We start from the raw sequence: 23,038 nt of genomic DNA, 5'->3' as shown, positions 1-23,038 counted from the left end.
CCAGGCTGTTAATGGAGGTTTACAGGATGGGCTGAAAGCTCCACCAGTCAGGATGCTTCAAAGAAAACAGGAAAAACATCCTTGAAAACGTAGCACAGAGATTAGTCTGGCCCTTTACTGGGAATACGTCAGGCAGTGGAAAGGCCAGTTCCTGCCCTGTTATAGCAGGGACCCAGTACAGCTTCTGCACTCCGAATTCAACAAGCCACTCTAGCTTTCCTCGTAACAGAAGGACAGAGTACTATACAGAGAAGAAATAAGAGCTTTTAAATGCCAACATGAATATTTAGCAATAACATCAAGAAGAAAAAAAAAAACCCTTGAGGTAATATTCTATCACCTCCCTTTCTTCGGAAATATTACTCACATCTGTTTTGAAATGCCAACACAGAACACCAGCCAACTTTAACTACTGTGCAAAACAAAACAGGCATCTAGAAGCTGGGTTAATCTGAAGCAATTTGCTTAATTAAAGCAGGAAAAGGCCCATCTAAGCTGCCGAAGGGTCCTGAGTCAGGTACCATGCCACTCCTTTGAAAGCTGTAATTTCTAAAGGAGGAGACAGGAATTTGCTGCACTCTGGAGCCCTCCATCAAGTTTTTGCTCCATAAAAGAATACGAAACACGTTGCTTGGGGAACCAAACCCCAGAAACAAAAAACGCTGTGCATCACCAAAGGACATTGTATTTCATAACGGCAGCTGAACCCAGTTACTGGCTGAAAACCCTTCTTGACCCCTAGAGCATTGACAGGGAAAAGCAGGGCAGAGGGAGTAAAAAAAAAAAAAAACCAACCAAACCCAAAACACTAAAGGAAGGAAGTCAGTGGTCAGTGTTTAGGAAAGATTGCAGATTTAAGGCAGACCAATAAATGTGACCCCATCTTATCTACAAGTAGCACACACTGGTTTTTTACATAACTCCAAGTTTCATGCCGCTGGCATTAGCTAGTTTAAACCTCAGATCATTTACTCAGAGAGCCAGCGCTTATTCAACACAGCTACTCATTTCAGCAGCTCCCTCTGTAATTCAAAGCCTGGGGTTTGGTACTTCTGTTAGCCCTGCAGAACTGCGATGGCACAGTAAGAGCTCCCTTCTTTCCAGTGCCCTGTTTAGTAAGCACTACGTATTTCTGCACAGCTTTGTAAGGAAGAGATTGTCCAGGAGAGCAGTGCTGGCTGCTGCATCTTTTGAGCTGCCAAAACAGAAGCAGCTGCCTGTTCACTGCACCATCTTTCACGAGGCCAGCACACCCCACCTGTGCTCTGTGAACTTCACTCGCTGGCTCTCAGTTGCTGAGCCAGACTGAAATACTGGCTGTCTTCTACGAAGACTTTGCTAGATTGTCTCTCAGCCCTCTGAGAAACCAACCCACCTTGCAGGCAAAACCACGTCTGTTCAAACCAGAAGCTGCCAGCTGTTTATTAATGTAGGCAATTCAGAACATGATGCTCTGACCAAGGGGATTTCCACTCTAAAAATTACTTGCTTGATCAAATTGAGCAAGGGTCATGTTCAGAAATAGCCCAAGCACCTACATTTTCCAGGGATTTTCTGTAGAAAGAAGGTGACGACCAATCTGTAAAAAGACTCCAAAAGAAACCTATCTGGAAGGAAGAATTTCAATTTGCGGCTCAGCTGGTGTTTTTCCCATTTGATTTTCACAGGACTCACAAATACTGGGTTTGGAGTTTCTAAAAGGGTGACCAAGTTTAGCAAGTTCAAAAGCCTACCAGTTAGAAACCTCCCAGCCATCCCCATTGAAAACCAGCACCGCTGCCCGCTTCTGTAGCTCCCAACACCCCTCTGTCAGTCAAGCCTGTCAGTAATGCTAGCGCACGGGGCTGCTGACATGACCACACCAGCAGCAGCAAAGAGTTTTAAGATCCTGGTTTTCTACATTTCAGTTTCTGCCCTTCTATGAACTCCCCGCTCTCCCCAGTTTTCCAGCCTGAGGTATGCCAGAGAAAAGACAATGCTGCTGGATCAGAAGCACAGCTCCCAGCTTTGCCAAGAGACAGACAGCTTTGAACACGCCTGCTGACAGGTTTGTTTTATGAGACCTGGCTGTAGGAATTGGCACAGCACTCCGGTTTGGGAAAACTGCCTGACATGAGACTTGCTTGTGCAAGATGCAATTTACAGGCTCTGCAACAATGGGATTAAAATTCTTTCCCTCTCCCACCCCACTACTTTTCATTATGTAAGGAACAGCCATAACATGACCTTCGGCATTTTCAATCTGTCAGAAAATCAGTATGGACTTTGAAGTGTGACCCAGCATTACTAACCACTAATGTTGTTGATCTTCCTCAAATGTTGTTTTGCTTTACTGGGTAATCAAAACAGCTATTCAGCTAGACCATTTTTTGCTGAAGGATTAATTCCCAAATGGTTTCCTTCTGGTTAAAAAACAGTTGAAGGGAAAGAGATTCTTCATAACAGCCCCCCCGCCACCCTCCCCAACAGTCAATACTGCACTTGTTAGTGCTCCCACTGAGCCGCACTGCAGCGGAGCAACAGAAAGCAAGGACTGAGCTCTGTCTTGCCAACACGCCCATCCTCCAGAGGCTCACCAGCCAGAGCTGGGGATCAGCGGCTTGCAGAACACTCAGCACCATTTCTTGGGTGGAGCAATTAGATGTTTTTCCCCCCAACGTTTCTCCTTTGGCTCAAGCCTCCAAAACCCACTGATCTGAAGCAAGTGTCACAAACTAAAAATGACTCTGCGTTACCCCTGAATCAGTCTCAGTAACACAGTGGAAGGACCTCCAGGGCACTCACAGCCTAACAACTTCCCAACCAAGCAAGGGAGTCAAACTGTAGCCTCAGCCTTGCATATTCCAGTTGCCATTTTACTCACTGTGCTGGAGTGAGAAACTACAGGACATATCCCCCGGGGCACTGACTGGGGGTTAGCTACATATAGCTTGCCTGAGTGCTAGTAGTAAAGATGCAGCAGCCCAGGCACGTGTGTCCACGCAGACAAAATCCCAAGGATGCCTGTGAATGCGCAGCCAAGCTGCGAGTCTTCACGGCAATGCTACGCACAGCAGCTAGCCAAGCCGTACTGTGCCACGACAAGGCTGGCGAGGCAGCTTGCTCACTTAGGTGCTCCCTCTGCCATGGTTTATCAGGCCAGCTGCAAATCAATTCTCTTACTGCACATACACCAGGAATGAATAAAACCTTGCCTTTTCTAGTCTCAGTGTGGGAAAACCAAACTGCAAACGCTCACTCAATTAGAGGATTTCCAAGTCTGCTGAAATGAACAGGAGGATGCACTGGGAGAACAGAGGAGAAGGTGAATGAACGAGACCTCGGTCTCAGCTCTTAGCCTTGCATGTAAAAGCTGAACAAAGCATACTATGGTGATGATGAAAAGAAAGTATTGCAAAGACTCACCTTGATTGAACCACTCCTCTAATTACCAGAAAAGCAGCAAAAGAAAAACAAAAATTTACAGGAAGGAACAGTCATAAAGAGGCAGAATTTCACAGAACAGGTTCAAAACCTGAGTATTACAAGAATACTACAGAACCTTCATCAATTAAAAAACCACGCCGTAACAAGATACTCTACTTTCTCCCTTTTGTTCCTGCTAAAATAAACCCAATCTTTCTCTGCACAGTTTTTTTTTTCCCCTTCTTTTCATTAAATGAAAAGGTGATCACAGAATTGAGGGGACAGAAGAATGACTACCCCTTGCAGAGATGTTTGAAATGTTATGATCAATGACCATGAAAATAAAATAAAATAAACATGGAAAAATGCAAGATTAAGAGAGGGACAGAACTGATCTATTTTAAAGCCCTAGACTGAGTAAATTAGGGTAGGTTCAGACCAGGTATTCACATCAATTTAACGGCAAGAAAAGGAAGCTTCTCTTTATTTTAAAAGCACGTTAATTAAAGGATTTTAATTTTTACTTTTTACATTTTTACTTTTTAAATACAACTTGTCCCCCTCGATCCTTCTGATCTACATACTACCAGCTGCGAGCTCAGCATTATTACCAGTTGATTTCCCTCTAGAACACGCTTTAAAAAGAGCACTACAGAAAGGGGGGAAAAATATGTTAAAATATACTATGGAAATTGTTATTTACTGCTGAACACAGAGAGCCAAACCCAAGCTGTCACTGAGTGCCTGCACTCTCGCTGAAATCCGCAGGTTCATCCGCAATGTCAGATGAGTTTGAGACCAATTCGTCCAAACAGAGATGATCAGATGCTTTGGCTGATAACGAGAAGCTATCAGGGCGCACAGCCACAGGAGGTATGTGCAGGTCGCCCCCAGAGGCAGCAGCAGACACCTGACAACGCACAGCCACCTGAGAGCACCCGTCAGGAGGGTGACGGCAGTTCTCAATCAGCACGCTCCCCTCTTCCCGCAGTGTGCACTCAGAGCTTTTACATCTAAAAATGTTTTCACTGACTGTGTTGCTCTCAAGCAGCAAACAACAGGGATTGCAAGTGTCGGGGACCAGGCTCCAGTCAGCACACGTTCAAGGTTTCCAAAGGGTATCACACTGAAGCTGCAGTCATTCACTGTGAGAACAGGCTGGCCAGGCAGGCAGAATTAATATTTCAGTTTTTCCCCCAGTCACTAAAATACCCTCATCAATTTTTTGTTTTAAACACAGTTTAAACCTAGTTCATGACAGACTAGTCTGAAAAAGCAAGTTCACACTGTGATGACTTCCCTAACACATGGAAACACGTAACAGTGTAATAACACGTACAGGTCAGAAGCAAAGGATGAGTAACGTGCAGCACAGTCTATCAAGTTTGAACAATTCCAGATCAGCTCTTCAGGACCAAAAACTTTCTTAGACCTGGCTATAAATAGTAAGCCAGGACATAAGTACATATGAATGAGGAGAATGGAGTCTACACAGAAATTGGAGTTAATTATCCCTGAATTCAGTCTTGAATAGTAATTCCTCTAAAATAACGAAGAAAATGGATCTCTCTTTCTAAAGGGAAGATGGAAGGGGGATTACCGAGACCATTAATCCTCTCCTGTAATGAGATTCATTGCAACACCCATGTCCCAGAAGAGAGAACAGGTCTAAAAGTGACCAACAATTAAAAGCTACAAAATAATTTTTGCAATTTAAATTACTGAAGGAGGACAGAACTGGGAGATTGTGTGTTTTGGTTGTGAGTTGGGAGGGTAGGCTTTAAGTTTGTTTCCAAATGTGAGAGACTGGAGGCATGGAAGACACACAGACAGGGCTACACCATGCATGGGGGTGAACGCGTGCTGGTCTGGCTTCCAGTGGCTGTGACACGCGCTGCACAGCCAAGCAAGCGGACTAAGTACAGATTTGTAGGATGCAAGAACACAGCAACACAGCGGAGAGAGGCAGAGCACATCCACCTTTCACCAGCAGCAGTGTCATACATCAGCCATGCACCACGCCTACTGAAAGCTGAAAAAAACCAGAGCAATCATGGAAAAAAAATCCCAGGTATCTACTAGCAATGCAACAAGGGAGATGAACACATGCCACGATACTACAAACCTGTATCTCCAAACACTGCATCATTGTAAACCAGCACAATGAATGCGCTTGTGACAGCAGGCCTACACCGCAAAATACATCCCCAAACCCATTCCCAGTTCTGAGCTCTCTGCAACACATACCTTTAGCTTTTTTCCCACCAAAACAACCAGCATCGTCTTTCTTCTTCTTCTGAGATCCTCCCATGCTTGTAGTCTGACTGGCATCAAGTTCCTGGTACTTATCAGCTCCCGGGACCTCTTTGTGGACATGATAGGAAAGGTTCCGCATGATGCACACACAGTTCTCCACAGACTGTTACAGAGACATTTAGGTTATAGTAAGTATCGCATCCTCTTATTTGCAAACCATTACATTATACAGCGGAGGGTTCAGAGGAATTTAAAAGAAAGCCCACCCGTCCCAGGAAAAGAATGTAGCTTTCAAGGCAGATTTAGTCAAGATCCCTTAAATTAGTTTGCTCTTGTTCTAAAACCAATTCTTCTTCGGAAGGTGAAGCACTTCATAAATAGAACCCATTCAAAATGAACACTCCCTAACAAAAACCACCACCTGATCTTACGTACAGAATCCAATTCATCAAAAGATCAGACACACAGTGGAAATGATCATATAAAGATCTTATTTTAATACAAGCCTGTCTCTCATTCTTCCAACCTTTACAATCCCCAAGGGGCCCATTTTATTAAATTTTCCCTGGGTCAAAATCTGGGCCTTGTGACGATTTCGACGAGAACCCACGTTGGCCTGCAGCAAGAGCTGATCTGTAGCACAGGTTCTGACAGGAGCAATGCTCTGTAGGTTGCAATGGAAACCACCAGGTGGTTAAAAAATCCACTTTCAAAATTATCTGATTAAGTGACAGACAGTCCATCACATGGTAGGACTCAAAAAGAACAAAATAATGATGCTTTACAAGTCTTATTAGTGTTCTAAAAATAGCACACTGTTGCTTTATAACAGGTTAAACTTAAGATATTTCTTATGCATATAGATACTTCTTTAAGCAGGATGAGATGATGATAAAAACAGATTAGTCAAAAATCTCACATAAAAAAAGCCACAGTGGAAGTGTTGTGGGTCTTAAGGCATATCTTAACATCTAAACACTACAGGGATGGTGCTGAACACAATCTTTAAAATGGGAACTGACTCAATTAAGTAATGGAGAACAATGGCAATAGTGTCACTGCAACAATACAGGACTACTCTCCCCACCTACTACAACCACTTGCCTTTGCTCACCTCATCAGCCACGAGGTAACAGCAGCATCATGCCGATACCCCACCAGTAGTACCATGGCTATCATGACAGAGATGAGAAGAAGGTAACTTATGTTTTCTGAGGCAAGCACAATCCCCTTCTGATACTAACAAACAGAAATCGGATCCCACGGCAACACCTCAGCATGAATTAATGGAAACATCCATTATGTTTTAACATTCCAGTTCACCTTATTGTCTGTATCCTTCTTGCCAACTGCAGACTGTAGAGCGTGCAGGAGGGCATCCACCAAGCCATCACACTCTCTTAGTCTTCTGCGTGCTTCTGCTCCATCCGAACTTACATTCCTAACAGAAGAGATTTAGAAGAAAATTTAACCTTAGCCATAAAGTTGAAGGTGTGTCAGTTTATACTATGATTATTAAGAACTCATTACCTTGGATGAGCAGTTTGGAGGCAAAGTAATCTAACAAACCTATTAAATCTCAATAAAATACGGGCAATGCACATCTAAACCCTGAATCACAGTCACAGAGATGGTTATAAATACCCTTTTCTGAGTTGCTGGAGAGTCCAGGGATACACCCTAAACTGGACAGGAGTTTTCAAAGCACAGAGTGGCACGGGTAGAAGATGTGAGGCAGAGCTATGAAAGGCTACTCAGAGTTTAGTCAAAGTTGCACATATCAATGGCTGCAGAAAGTGTTAGAGGGGAGCCATGAACCCTGCCTTGCTCACCCAGCAAGCAGGCACACACTGTGCTGAAGCCCCAGCCCTGCACGAGTATTAACCTGCCGTTACCACTAAGTCAATAAAATTCAAGTTAATTTTCCAAATGCTGCCCCCCCCCCCTTTTTTTTTTAAGTTTTTCTTTTTCTGGGGAGGGGGAATGAAGTGACAGAATTGTTCTTAATGGTGCCTGCTGGCAAAACCTATATGGCAAGTTTTCTTAAAGCTCAAATGCACTAATTTCAATACCACCACCAACACCCTGCCGGATTTTGGGGTCTCTGAATTCCACGTTTGTAAGGTTACGTGTGTAAGGTCAGCTCTCAAAAGCGCAGGACGGAGTCATTACCTTCTGCTATCAGGATTCTGCAGCCAATCTTTCTTTTTAACTAAGCAGAGGGACTGCCAATCTGCAAGCAATTAACAAATCAATCACTGTCCCCTCCCATGTCCCCCCATCACCAGGGCAGGCTGGTAAGTTAATTGGATGACTAGGAAAAAACCCATGTTTTCTCAGAGACCTCTCAAAATCTGAAGACACTTAATTGTGAGCTGGTTGCTGTAACAGCACATTAACTTTCAATTAAGAACATAAATGAAATGCACAGATAAATGAATCCTTTTCCCAAATCCTAAGACACAGCCTCACCTCTAGCGATGGCTGATACCAGGCAGGTAAAGTGGATATTAAAATATGAACCCACAGGATATATGGAAGAAAGAATTCTACACGTTGTTTTTCCACCTCCAGTTGTACTAATCCTTTTGTATCAAAACCCCCGAATGTGAATTTTAGTGTAAAGTCTTTATGAAACTGAAATTATCATACAAATTCTCTGTGATACCTTTCAGAAGTTGTAACAATAAATGATAGCAGCTCCACCTCCAAGCACATCTATTAAAGTGGAGTGTTACTTATTAAGCTTGAGGGTGACAAACACACTAAAAATGGTCTTATCTAGAGCTGTGGATCACATTTCTTATTCTCTCATTAAGTCTTAGAATTGGAGAGCTAAATACATACAGCAAGACTCCCAGACATCAAACAATAAAGTAGTAAAATTCTGCCCCCCACCTTAAAAACAAAAAATTCTTCACGGCTTTCTTGCCTCATGGACCATTTATAAGAGATTTTTATACGATCCATTTGTGCTACCACACCTGTAGCACATTTGCATTATCAACAGCATCACAGTATTTTGTACCCTGCTTTCTTAATTTTTGATCTGTATTTGGATTAATATTAAGGTAGACGTTGATAAGATTATACGTAAAAGTACATCAGTAAGACTACGGCTTGCTGATATCACTTGTTGTACCTTCAACTGTAGAAAAAACATACTGTAAATTAATGCCTTAAGAAAAAAAACCCATATATATTACACATAAATAAGCATGAAAACTCTGCAGGACCAAATTAACAGCTAATTAATGCTATGAATAGGTTATCCAGACCACAAACTTTGCAGTTTTAATGTTGTAAGTAACACATGAGAAAATGTAGCCTTCTGAGCATCTCGTGAAGGAACATCAGCTCTACAAATAGCCAGCACTCTTGGGATTCTGCTAGTCCTCGCTCTTTGGGTAATGAGATCCCTGCAGCTCATGGGATTTATCTAACACGGAACAGAACTCATTTCCGTGTCTGTAACCATAACCCAGACCTACTGGGGAGCTCAGCTCACATTCTTCTTCACAGAAGTGTAGGCAACACAATCTCAGAAAGACTAAGCCCAGGGAGATCAGCAGCTGCTTCACAGAGACCGCTCAGTCTGCTGCTCCAACATGGCAGAGGGCAGCGAAGATCTCCCAAGTTTCAGAAATATTTGCATTTCAGATACACGCAGAAGTATGCCAAACACCTCTAAGCACCAAGCAAAGGTGGGCACGGTGGAAATCAAGACAGCGTGCTTTGAGTAAGTTTTCATCTGGCAGTCCTAGGAGAAGTGCTGCCAGGGTTGGTTTCCATGATCCAGAGCAACCTTCAAAAGCTCCTGCAATCCAGGCAAATGCCAGGGCGCATTTCTGCCTTGGGGTGTTAAGACTCTATACCATGTATCTCCTTGAAAAACATCAACTGGTAGTCAACAGTCAAATTCAACTCGAGTCTTCAGAAGGGCCTGCAGCGTGGAGTCTGAAGTGATTACACGGACAAGAGAGCTAGTGCTAGCACAGGCCATTAAAAAGGACAGAAACCGCAATGGAACAGCCAACCTGACATCACGCTCCACCGACCGGAGTCAGGAAAAGTCTCTTCCAATTTCACATCTGCGCTGGAATTGTTACTGATGTATCTCACAGATCTATTACACATTATGGAATGAAAGACGTAACTAAATCACATTCCAAAGGAAACTTCTAAAGCAGTTACTCAACGCCCTTCTTTCAAGAGTGGCGAAAATGCACAAATAGGCGACTGGTTCCAGCAGATGCTAACGGAGGATCTGTAGTCTCATGCAGGGCGACATGCCACAGAAGGAATGCAAAGCCTTGCGCAGGGGAGAAGCTTCCTTAAAGCCATGGAACAGAGAGGCGTGCAGCATACGGCATCCAGACCTGGACAAGGCAGAGACTTCCGCTTTTCACTGACCTTTTCCACACATTAGAGAGGCATTGTTTTACACCAGAAGAAAACTCTTCAGTGGATGGAGCATATGATACAAGACAGAGAATAGAAGAGGAAGCCAGGACCCTCGCTGAGGTGCTTGTTAACTTCGTTGTTTAGAAGCAACAACTGCAACAGCCCCAAGATTTTGGAATTTAACACACGATTTCAGCGACTTGCTTGCTGGGGCAGTTTAACATCAAGAACCTCTACGGATGAGCACAAAGATACTTCTGAAGTTTGAGTAACTCGAAACAGGAACTCTGCAGGGCTTTTGAGGCCCTGATGATGGGCAAAAATCCTGTTGCAAATGAAAACTGCCTGTTCAAACGGGTGGGAAAGGGGAAGAGGAACTACTACTACTGTTACACAAAACAGTGACGAATGATACCTGCTGTTCAGCTCTGGTGTTCTGCACAGTTGGCTTCCCTTGCCTTGTTTCTTCACCCCCAAAGAGGCCTCTGCTGCTTTCCCTGCCTCTCAATACTTTCCCAAGAGTCCAATAAATGAAAAATGTATTTTAAATACAACAATAATATCTTTCTCACATCACGCTGCAAAGGGCAACAGAAAGCTTCGCGGTGTGCTTGCCGTAAGTATAGACAACACCACACTCAAAAGAGCAATTCTAGGAGCAAGACATGGAATTACTGTCTGTGCTACTCAATGTACATAGTGAGGAAACTAACTGTATGACTGATCTTATATAAAACAGTAAGGCACAAATCTCATTCCAGAGACTTTAAAACTCCAGCCTTTAGCTGGAAAAAAGGACCTGGATTCTTCCTCAAATTCTTGGAGTCCAGAATGTAGACAGGACTAGCAAAAGAGGATTTGTAAGGGTGTTCAAATATATGCTTTCCCTGGGAAAAGAAAACAGAGGAGCACTAAGTAACCGTTGAAAAAATGTAAATATCTCCCAGCACAGAAACACATCAGGCTAGGAATCCAGTCCATTAGTATTGAAGACTTCAGAAAATGGTGGGGGATGTTCTGTGAAATCTGTCCATACTTTAGATAAGGTTATCATTATCACCAAACTGCCGTCTTAGTAACGTGCAAGTCTGAATGCAACATTTACATCTGCAGAGCAGAGTGGTATTCATCACCTCTAGGATAGGTGAGCTGTTACTGCTATCTGGGCCACACACCAAAATTATCCTCAAGAGAGAAGATTTGAAAGTAATTACATGCACAACACTTAATTTTCACTACTTCAATGCAAATCCTGCAGCAATGACCCACTGTGCTCTCCCTAAGAATCTGAAAGACAGACTGGAGACGAAGCGAGCTTTGGGTGGCATCTTCTTTATAATGAGAAAAAGAAACTTGAAAATACAAACATCAAAGAGACATACTTTTTTCTCTGAACATTAAAACTAGTATTTCTAAGACTACTGCTGTGTCCGCCACCTGGCTGGAAAGGGCCATCAGTTGTCATCCCACGGCACGGCAGATAAAGCTGGAAGTCAGAGTATTTGTGAATACTTACCGTCCCACTTTAGCTGGTGTAAAAAGCACTTTGTTTAGAGACCCAGCTAGGAGCGAAGACAACAGGTTGGGGACTTTGCTTTTTTACACAAATAGAAAGGCAAACTGGAAATTCGAAGATATCCTCCTAGAAACATTTTCATCTTTCTCCGGCCAAGAGCTGAGGCAGAGACAGGGACAAGCTCTTTCCAACAGCCTCTCTGTGACACTGCAGGTCTCACACGGCCCAAATGAATTCTACTTTTTCCTGCTGTACGCAACCTTCTACTAGCTGTTCTTGTACTGCCGGGCTAAAAAGTAACACTGGCTCCTACACAGCCTGTCTCAGCACTGCTGAGGAAGATAAGGGTACCTGTGACTGCTACAGGCCAGAGGGCTGGGAAGGACTGGGGTGTCCTGGTGCAGCACTTCACAAGTGGGCTGAGTTACGGCAATGCTGCGGCAGCGCTGACAGGCAGAACACACACCTCGTCAGACGCTGACCAACACCACCACCAAGACACCCACTTTTACATACTTCAGCTGATAAAAACTATGAGGTTCTCACAAGTCTAATTTAAATACATTAGTTGTTCTGCCCACCTACTCTGACAGTCAGAACCCTGGCTATAAAAACAAGCTTCCACACCCACATTTTGCTTAACTATTAAGAATTTTTTATTTGGACGTCAGCCAAAAGAGATTTATAAATAATAACTGCAGTAAATGTACTCTATTTCCGAGGGTATTTCTAGGTACTGAAGTCCCAAAGGAGGAATATACAGCATTTTAAAATCATACCATCATTTCATGCAGAAACAGAATGAATTCCATACTTCAGTTCACATGAAATACCAGAAAGTTTCATTGGTATTAAGTTCATTGTTCTGAAAATAAGAGAGAAAAAGAAAGCAGCTGCCTGTGACACAAAGACAGCCTGATCTAGGCAGCACTGGTCAAAGAGCAACACCGTGGAGTCTGGCAGCAGACAGCTGAATCAGAGACCAAGCAGAGAATATGGTCATGAAAATAGGAAGAATCCAAAGTACAAACGAAACGAACAGAGAGAGAGGAGAGCTCTACTGATGGTGAAGTTAGGTAGGAAGCAGTTGTTCAGCTGAGAAAAGGTGTATCAGATCTGGGCAGGAGAGCCCATGGGATATTTCTGCTGCACTCAAGCATGCACTTAACAGCTAGACCCGAGAGATAGGCAGCGGAGCAGCCCCAGATGCTTTGCACGTAAAAACCTTCCAGCTATTTGAATAAAGGGACCGGGTTTTTCTAGTTGGTCAAATGATCAAAAGAGGACACACCAAAAGCCACCTATGAGAAGGGACTTCATGAGCTCAGTCTGTGCTCCAGTGACACTGGCATAGAGCAAGAGCACACAACAAACCACGCTGTTGCATGTCTCATTTTCACATCCACGCGGTCTGTAAGAGCTCCCTGCAATAAGCAGGGGCTCAGCAGCCAGCAGTACAGTTTAACAAGGTACAGATGTCAAGTCCATCCTTTGTTATTTGTGGCTTTCCATGTTCAAAACATCATGTAACGTCTTTTCAGTAAATCGCTGACTGGTTACCTCCTGCATGACCTACTTGGAGGCCTCAGCTTGCTCTCCTGTAACACAAAACAATACAGAAATGCACTACACAAGAGTTCTGCAATGCCTCGCAGCTACCTAGTTTCCAAAGTATTCCAGTCTCTGCTTGGAGGAAAGGCTAAGGGGCTTTGCTTGCTTTATCACACATGCTTGCTGCAGCGTGAAAAGAATCTCAAAAATACAAAAATGAGCTAGTATTTATCTAATGAAAGATCATGACTCACACGCCTTCCCCAAAGCAAACTATGTACATCACAGGGACCGCAGCGTGCTTTCAGTCCTGCTCTTATCCCAGCACAGCAACAGACTTTTTTGTGGATTCCCTTCACTGACAGCCAAGGGGGAAGGGACCTAGATTCATTCCTAAGTAATGACAGAAGGCAATAAGCAAGTGCACAACTTTAAATTTATACTTCAGATTTAATTGTGAAGCATTAAGGTTGCATGTAACTAGGTTATGTCTCTGCTGCTAAAATCTATGCATAATTTATTTATATTACAAGCTAAACATCAGGAACTGTCAGGAGGAACCCTAACAGCTCCTTACTAGCACGAATTAAACGCTCTGCTCATCATATAAGCCCCAGGACAGCCATATGCTGTGATCCTGCACAGAATCAGTAAGCTAATTAAGAAACTGCCTTCCCTCACTCCTCTCTATTGTGTAGGTTTTTAATTTGAGTTGGTTTTTTTCCAGTCTGGGTTGGGCAGATAAGCTTCTCCATCTTCCATACTGCCTGCTGCTTCCACAGTGAAGATTCACAGGCAAATTTCTGCTCGGTTTTAACCTCTAAAACTACTTCTTTGCTAAAAGTCCAGTTCAAAAGTACCTGTTGCACAACAGAACACTGGTAGTATCATTGGCTCCAGTTTTTGGAGCAGCAGCTCCCAAAGGCTGTACCCAGTATGAAAACAGTACGAATGCACCAGCGTCCAAGCACGATGGTGCCTGGACAGAGACGCAGCAGCATCTGCCCTCATCTCCTCACTGCGGGATAGCAAAGTGCTGAGCTTTGTAAGAAGTCCTGCCGAGGCCCCCTCGGTTAAACAACTATCCTACAAAAGAACGCAGAAGGACCTCTTGAACTGCGATAGGGGAGCACACTAATTAAGAGGAAAAGTCAAACAAAAGACTTTGTCAGGGAATCCTCTTGGCAGTGGGGAAGCAAGGCAGCTGCCGCAAGGAAGGCTCTGTACTAACGCCAGACTTGTGAAGCTCAATTGCTAACTTGCTGCTGATAAAAAAGAGAAAATAGAAGCCAGCACCCGAAATCTCACATTTACCTATCTTCTCTGTCCCGCCATGCTTCAATAAGCAAAGTTCCCCCGACGCCAGGGGCAGCGCAGCAGGCAGCGCTGTCGCAGCATCACCAGAGCTTCATCTCCCGCCCCTTGCTCTTCACTAAAGAGCACTTCCAGGTCAAAAACCTGCCCTTAAGGGCCTTCTTAGGTCAGCCAGTTGGAGATGATGGCTGCCTCGAGTACACGCAAGTGCAGGTAGGACAAATAGTATGTGACTGTCACCACATACTATTATCAAGCCAGCAGGATTCAAAGACGGATAGAGCTTCAAGGTAATTCTCTTTGAGCGCTCTAATTACCAAGCACTTTTCTTCAGAGGAAAGCCATACATTAATCATGAATAAGAAAGGAGGGCATAAGCACCTGGCTTTGACAACCTTTCTTCCTTTCTTTCCTCAAACCCAGCATAGAGATAGGAAAAAACCCCCCAAACCAGCACACCAGTAGCCCTGAGAGTCATACACTTGTTCGCCAGGACACAGAGAATTTTCTGCCAAAACAAGACCACAGATTTTGTTTGACAAACTTTCTCTACCTCTATGTGCCTCATGGACACATACACTCCTGCTACGAACAGTGTGTGCTGTAGGTGCTTGCATGCATACGTATATTTGTAAGTATATAAAGACATGACTCCTCAAGGAATGCATCCATCACCATTAAGAGCGTTAGGTATGACTGAAGTACTCTAAGTTACATCTGCAGGACAAGATGTACGTGCACGTACGTCAATGCCCTCTGGCCTCCTCAGGGAAAGGTTTATAACATTCTCACACAAAACCTCTGTTTGGCACATCCTAAGTATTAACGATTTACCATCAAGTTCCTGCTGCCCTCTTCCCTCTTTACTACACAAAAGTAACAGGAGCCTGCAAATCCTTGGACAACATTTCTCACTCTGGTGGAGTTTTCAGCTCTGAATCTACTCATCCCTCATCTCATGTCTTTGAACATGGTATCTCGCACTTACCATAATGGTTAGAGTCTAACTCCATGGGACTGAACTCTTAATTTATACCTGCAGGAGGAGCTTATTCCCAGTGCTGTCTCTAGGATCAACCATTTCAAAATCCTCAAACTACTGGTATTTATGAACTTCAGGGGAAAGACAGAGACAGAGGCGTCAATCCCGAACTAAAGACAGGAAAGTGGAGATGAGTGACTGAAGTCCAAATCCACTCAAGCATTTTGGACCCTGAATCTCACCAAAATCAGAGAGCGAAAGGGCTATTAAAACACAGACCACAAAAACATTTATACCATTAATCTTGCCTGTAATTATCTCAGAATAGTAGCAGAAAAGCAATTAAATTCATACTTCTCAAGCTTCTTGTTACAGCTCTAGCCACCAGGCTGTCCCTTCTCTTCTCAGGAGCTGATCCTGGACAAGCTGTTACGTGCAGTTTTGATCAGAATTATGCATGTTTTCAGTGGAAGTCAAGAGGGTGCAGTTTGTTTGTGTTCGTACGCTCACGGCCAGGTCTCTGAACCCTGAGGCTCTTTGTGAATGTGAATTTCTGTGTACTTGGAGAAGTGACAAGAAATGCTGCAACTACAGATGGTACTCTGGAAAAAGGAGCACTTTGCATCTGTTTGCTATGCAAATTAATTCATTTAACATTTGTTGACAGCAGGTCAGTTTAGCACAGGAATCAGGCTAGAAAGTCGGCAATTTAGGGACTAAGTTCTACTCTGTCCTCTTAGAAGTGAAAAAATCCAAGAGAGAATTAAACACTATTAGGCAGAAAACAGCAGTTAAACCCGGAATGAATCCTTGCTGCTTCCAGAGAACTAGGAATCACGGAGGATATCTACACAAAAGACAGACGAAGGTAACGTGACTGCTGCAGCACACTCTGCCCCACAGATGCGGCACTTCCCCTCTAGAGCAGAGAAGCCCCTTAGGAGAAACCTGGAGACACAGTGAAGGTCTCTGGCACCTCCTGGGTACACGTGAGCTACCCGCAGCTCCTGCAAGCAATTCAGCTTGTACTCCTCCTAAAGCACCTTTGCGCTGGGTCAACGTTGTAGGAAGGATCACAAAATGGCCTTGTTAAAATGCACCAAGTCATTACATTATTTAAAGTGGAGGAGAGTACAACTGAAAAATGAGTGCTTCTGGATTGCAAATCCCAGTAGGGATTTAAGGGTTTAAAGAAATAAAAAAGTCTGACTGGAAGAGACATTCTCCACATACCTAAAAGAACAAAATACAAAGTGAAGGCGTAAAACTTGTACTCCAAATGGAATAAAGGATCATCTGTGCGTATTTAATGATCCTCCCAGCCAATGTCTTCCTTATTCTTCCCCAGTTCCCTTGCCCTACCACAACCAAAACCACACTTATATTTCAATAACTGAATCCTTGCTTTTTTACTGTTCCTTTCCAGGTTTCCACCATACCTATTTCTCTCAACAGGTTCCACAAAATTTATGAACACTTTTTTTATAAAATTACACCCAAGGGAACATCTATCACAAGGCTCATGACCATTTTAAGTCGTAAAATTATTATGGATATTGCAGATCCATTAATCATATTGCGTCCGGCCCTATAAACAAAACACGGCAATGTAAGAGGAAACAACTTTTTCCCGATCTCAGGATGAGAATGGAGAAAAATTATCGTTGCCTACACTAGTTTCTAAAAACTTCAGTGTTTCTTGGTAAAGATTACAGAAAAAGCATGAAACAAATTTCATTATCAGATCATAGTTTGCAAAATCGTCTATGCTGTCAAACCTTTATTTTGCAAAGGGCAATACAGGTTTCCCAAAACATTTATCTGAAAAGAGGTTTTGTCAAGTAGAGAGTGGGATGACACACAGAACCTACTCGGCACGTTTCAGATGATACCAGGATTTGAAAGATCCCTGCGACAGCCAGAGTCATGGAAGAAGGCTTGACTTCAGAGGGAGCCCTTAAAATAAACACCAGTCTCCAGAGTCAACACAGATCCATTCCTGAGCACAAGTCCTTTGGCCATCCAGACTACAACCAACACCAAGCTTCACAGACAGATTTTTGTTATTTCAGAAAGCGGCTGGAAATCAGGGCTATACGACACCAGTAAGCTACCTCAGCGTTGGCTAAAGGGCAGGAGAGTGCATGGATGGTGCCTCTTGCAAAGTTAATTCCCAAGCAAAGCAGCTCTGGAGCAGGTACAGACATCTGCTAGAATATTGGCCCCAGTTACTAACTCCTCTGCTGAAGCACCCTTCCATCCCACACACACCTGCAGCTCTCCGCTGCCTGCGCTGCTGTATCAGATGTTAATCCACCCTTAGGCACGCGCAAACCACGCTGACTGCGTAGGATGCAGTTCACCCCGTCCTACACAGACCTGGACACACACCAGCACCCACAGTGAGGAGGAAGAGAGACTTGGAGAGGGGAAAAAGGCGTTGGTGACTGGATAGGACTGGAAAGGAAAATGGCATGGGTCAGGATTTGAAGAAGAGGTAAAAGCAAGTAAGCGTTGGGTTTTTTGTTTGGTTTTTAATTACTTGTTTTCAATTATTTTGAAGTAAATGTTTCCAATGCTCCACGTTATCAAAAGAAAAGACCTAGATTAAGAACAAAGTTGAGAAAGCAGTGTTAAAAAAAAAGTAATTAACTGGCAGTTCATGTTGTGAATCACTGAGTTTGAAACAAACTCACCCACATCTGTTGATAAACTTCATTAACTGAAAAAATGATACTGAAAAGAATGCCATCCTGCACGCATAACACCTGTCTTCTGCTTAGATATCTAAACTGCAAGGACAACTGAAACCGCAGAAGTTCAAAGATTGTCTCAGCTGTTTTGGGAGACAACAGAGCACACACCTGAGGCACTTCCGAAGGGGACAAAGGAGGCTGGCACACCATCAAGAGGACTAATCTCCCAATTAAATATCAAATTGGTAAACGGTTTGTAGTCTGCAATAAGCTCCATTCACAGAGAATTGAATTTCTAGGATCAACTACTGTGTCAACAAGAGTAGGCGAAAGGTTTTTAAACACTGATGTCTGCCAGACAGATGGCTGCAACAATTTATTCTCTGCTGGTGTTAACTATCTTATCTTGCTGGGTGTTTTCAGGGATGAGTTACAGAGGACTTCAACAAAATTATTTCCAACAGTAGTAATGATAATAACTTTTGATTTTAATCCCTAGATCTGGAAGTGCTCTACAAAAGGTAATTAATATCACTGACCTTGTAAGAACTACCGCTGAAAGACAGCTCATATCTCATCTACTCCTGCATCTTTGACTGTTGTCTCGGACTCTCTCTCTCATTGCAAGAAGTAAGGAGACAGCAGGCCAGTTCTCCCCTGCTTCCTGTGTAAGAGGTTGCTCTCTCCACAACACCAGAGGGACACGGACAAACTACCTTTTTCAGATTACCTTTCCCTGCTAACCAGCCATCATGCCTACACTCATCTCAAGCAACTCCTTGTTAAGCATGAAACCACCTTGCCCCACATCTGAACGAAGCCTCAGATTTTCCACAGGAAGGACATGGTTCCATGCGACTATGACAGCAGAGACTGTAGATGAAAGGACTGAAATACATTTCACGCTTTCAACCACAGATGCAGTCACCATTCATCTGAAGTGCATCAAGACCACTTTTAATTACCAAAAGCTCAAATTCTCTAACATATCTCAGTACTACTGTACTCCACACCCTCTTCATTAGCTTTAAGAATACAACGTCCAAAGTGGCACAGGCTTTTGTAAGTCTGTAAAACCAGTACCTTACTTTAGAACTAAAACCACGCAACTTACCCACCAAACAACAAACAAAACCAAACAATCCAAAGCTATCCTGGAAACCAGAAGTTCCAGTGGAGCCACCTCCTAATAAAAATTTATGAGGTGGATTAGGTTAGTCTACTAACGATCAATTTATTGTCTACCCTTACTGGAGAACCTCATATTCATTCAGATAATCCTTTTATGCCCCACCACATCTAATTTCATCTTGCAGAACACCATTAGAAAATGAGACACCAGTAAGTAAAAACCTATGCTGTCTGGAGCCTACTTAAATGACCTTAGTTTCCAGTGAGACTGCAAATAATTTCAGTAATGGGCCCTTTCAGAACACTTTTCATTACTTCATTTGTGGAGTTACTCAGGGGAATACTTACTGCAATGTAGAGACCACAAGTCTAAGAAACAGAAATGAACCAACTTGTGAAGATGCATTCATCAGCAGAAATCTGACAGAAGTATAATTCAGAGCAACAGACGGTACGATGCGAAGTCTTCATTAGTTTTGTTCAAATAAACTGAGTTCAGCATAAAGCTGAAGAATTTAACAGGGCATCCCCACTATTTTATCTCAAAGAAAATGAAAGACTATGTGTTTAGGGAACATTGGTTCTTCAGGATTTTCAGTCTACATTAGGACTCCTCCTGACCTCAGCTTCTAGCATCTACCATCCTTCTCTCACGGTGCTCTCAGAAATGCAAATACAATTTGCAAGCAGAAAAGGCTCCTTTGGAAGAAATATTAGAAATAGGTTCCTACACGGTCAGTAGTTCAGGTTCTTAACTAACTTCCCATAGGGTCCTTAGTCACTTCAGCTTAAAATAGCAGCGTGTCCACAAGTGTTTGTGGCTAAAACTGGATCCAGGTTTCAGGGTTGGTGTAATTCCATGAAACCAGCTCCCCAGTACCTGCGAAAAAAATGCCTTTTGATAGGAGAAGGCCTAAAACCATGAAGGGAATTGTTTGAAAATACCCCTTTTCGAATAAATAAAAACAGCACCATCAAGAAGCAAAGAAGGTACTAAAAACCTGTAGAAACAGCCCACTGAGCAGCCCCCTGTAACAGACAAATCAAGGTGCGATTCTCAGTACTGGCACCAGTCTGCATTGCAAAACGCTTTTTTCTGGACTTGACTTGGCATCTGGATCACTCTTCACTCTATAGATATAGATCGGCACCTACATAGATAGAGACGCCCTGTATAGATCTGCTCCCCCTAGGCTGAATAAAGGACTACTCTTCACACTGACCGCACCGGCCAGACCTACACTGACAAGGCACACAACGCCAGGGTCCGTGGCAGGCAAACACTTCCAAGCATCGCTACTATGGCCACTGAAATGGGGTTATCACTACAAAAATGAAAGATACCATACTTGTATTTCAAATTAAAATCACTTTAACAAAATCCTAATCACAGGACCTCTGCCTTACCGTAAGCAACCAGAAGTGTTCTTGAAGACAGTTGTCCACTCAGCGTCGCGAGGCTTGGAGTCCTCGTTGGGCTCACTCTCCCAACCCGAATGGGGTATAATCACCTCGTTGGTGAGCGTCTGCAGACCATGGTTGATGATGACCATCTTCAGGGGCTCATAGGAGGATAAGTTCCACAGGGTGCCTGCAGGAGAAACAGTGATTATTAAATAACAAGAGAACAATAACTACTTAAAATACTTAGATTAAACAGAATCACTAGATTCACAGAGAATCACTAGAAGATTCTGTTATAAAACTAAACAAAAAGGTGAAACCACCAGGCCGGCACGTAGCTTAGGGAAAATTCCACCACAGCCACCGCAACAGAAGCATTTCCAAAAGCATGGGAGCACTTTTACCAAGACATGGATATCACTGGAAGTCATGAAGTCCTACAACAGAATATATAAATGTGATGTGCTATCAGAGATTAATAGGATTTTTCTCCTATATACAAATTTTGTTACGCTTTTAAGTCTAGCTATGCCTCAAAAGGTGCAGCAGACAAGTATATTGAGCAAGTCTTAAAAGCAGGGATGAATTTATGGAGGCTCATTGATCTTATGCTTATCCTCTGCACAAGATAATATTTCATTCAAGGCTCTTCTCTATTATTTACTTCCACGTTTCCCTGTCACAGACAATATCTGTGTTCAAATCACCTGGTGCCACTCGCGTATGATTGCTTGAAAAAGCTGAGAACCAAAACTCCTCTGTCTTTTCATTTTTACCTCAATTATAAGCCAAAGTAGACGGAACATGAACATCACACCACACAACAGAACAGCGTTACAACTGTAAGTACACCCAGGTAAGCGGTACTGCTTCCCAGCAGACCTGCATCCATGTCCTGACAGTTACTGCTCATTAGGGTGGGACTACACCAGGACATTCGCTTCAGAGATAATTTCTGCATAGGTAACAACACTTGGAGGGAGCCAAATTTTCCAAGGAAAAGTGTGAAGACTAGCAAAATTTCAGAGCCCGAATGGAGAAGCCGGATTCCCCAGAACACATTGGAAATCTTCCCTAAGTGGACACTACATTAACCTGAGGCTCCCTGCGTTACTGCCGCTGGGAATTTATGCGCATTACAGCGCAAACTACAGATACTCACCTCTCAGTACACGTCTAAAACAAAACACAGAAGAGTAACAAAGCTTGTTCTGAAACCTTTTGTTTGAGTCCCTTTCAATCACTCCAAGTTTTAAACCCTAACATTTTCAAGTTTTAAAAATGAGTGGAAAAAGCTCTGGGATCTCCTGCTTTTGCCACACAGTCTGACAACCACACGGACTTGCTGCAGAAAGCGCGTGGCAGCGAGGGGGTCTGCGGCCGTGCAGCCACCCAGTGTGCCGGAGCACGGCCAGGGGCAGCGCGCCCAGCTGCGCACCAGCGAGGCTGCTATCTCGTGGGAACACTCCTTCACACTCAGGCTTTCCCTGCCACACGTCAGGAGTGTCAAATGTCCTATCTGATATCAGAGTATTAGCCGTATAGGGTCATGACAGGTAGCAGGCCAGGACGGGAATTTTATCTCCTTTTGAGTAGTGACTGGCCCTTATATGATAACCTCAAAGGCTGATGATTAGCAGAGCCTCAGAAGTCAAATGCTATGGTGTCTCCTGCTCAAAGTGATCTTTACAAAATCCAGGCATCTGTTCAGAATTAAGAGACCACATTAAGTAATAAATAAACTCTGAGGCAGATAACAGAATGAACACTATGATGTTTTTCAGTCTCTTCCTAAAACCATACAAAAATACCTGGTTTTTGGCCCATTGCCCTTGCCATCCATAGACAACACGGTGCATAGGACTTTTATAACCTACGTTCTTTAGCTTTCAAACAAGCCTGTGTAGGTGAACTATGAATTAATTTTCTCTTTGTACCCATTACAGTAAATCACCCTTTGGTATTGTAAAACACCAAGCAATGGACAGTAAGAAAAAAACCAAAACCAAGCAAAAAGTGCTAATTGGCCCCATTTTGTTGTGGAAGAAAGCCTTTACTTCTCATAACAAATCAGCTCATAAATATACAAATGCAACAAACACAAGTCAATATTTATAATAAGACTATAAAAACTGACATACAAGCTGCCCAATTAAATTAAATACCTCACTAGACAGTCTTCCTTTAGTTATTCTGCACCAATTCCTTAAGCATATCAAACTCACTGATATAAAAATAGTAATTACAATTAAATCCCTAAACACACTGCTGGCTAGTACTTCAAAATTCAAATCCAAAGTCTGAACATCCAGCGCTGAACAAGATAGGTAAGTCCCAGAAAATTACACAGGATAATCACCCCTATGGCAAACCTAGATT

The 23,038-nt window shown here is 43.2% G+C and overlaps 1 protein-coding gene across 1 annotated transcript in view; it reads right to left on the bottom strand.

Moving 5' to 3' along the window:
• The window catches only part of ARVCF (armadillo repeat gene deleted in velocardiofacial syndrome), a 95,141-nt gene that overhangs the window by 38,654 nt on the left and 33,449 nt on the right, over positions 1-23,038 (bottom strand). The window contains exons 6-9 of the mRNA XM_010133270.1: positions 20,663-20,846; positions 6,985-7,102; positions 5,653-5,824; positions 3,406-3,423 (exon numbers count right to left, since the gene is read on the bottom strand). Of these exons, the coding sequence (XP_010131572.1) occupies positions 3,406-3,423; positions 5,653-5,824; positions 6,985-7,102; positions 20,663-20,846 (492 nt within the window). The remainder of the gene's footprint in view (positions 1-3,405; positions 3,424-5,652; positions 5,825-6,984; positions 7,103-20,662; positions 20,847-23,038) is intronic.

This window comes from Buceros rhinoceros, unplaced genomic scaffold (assembly GCF_000710305.1).
Source record: "Buceros rhinoceros silvestris isolate BGI_N320 unplaced genomic scaffold, ASM71030v1 scaffold8503, whole genome shotgun sequence".
Taxonomy (NCBI): Eukaryota; Metazoa; Chordata; class Aves; order Bucerotiformes; family Bucerotidae; genus Buceros; species Buceros rhinoceros.
This window is presented reverse-complemented; position numbering and strand designations above follow the sequence as displayed.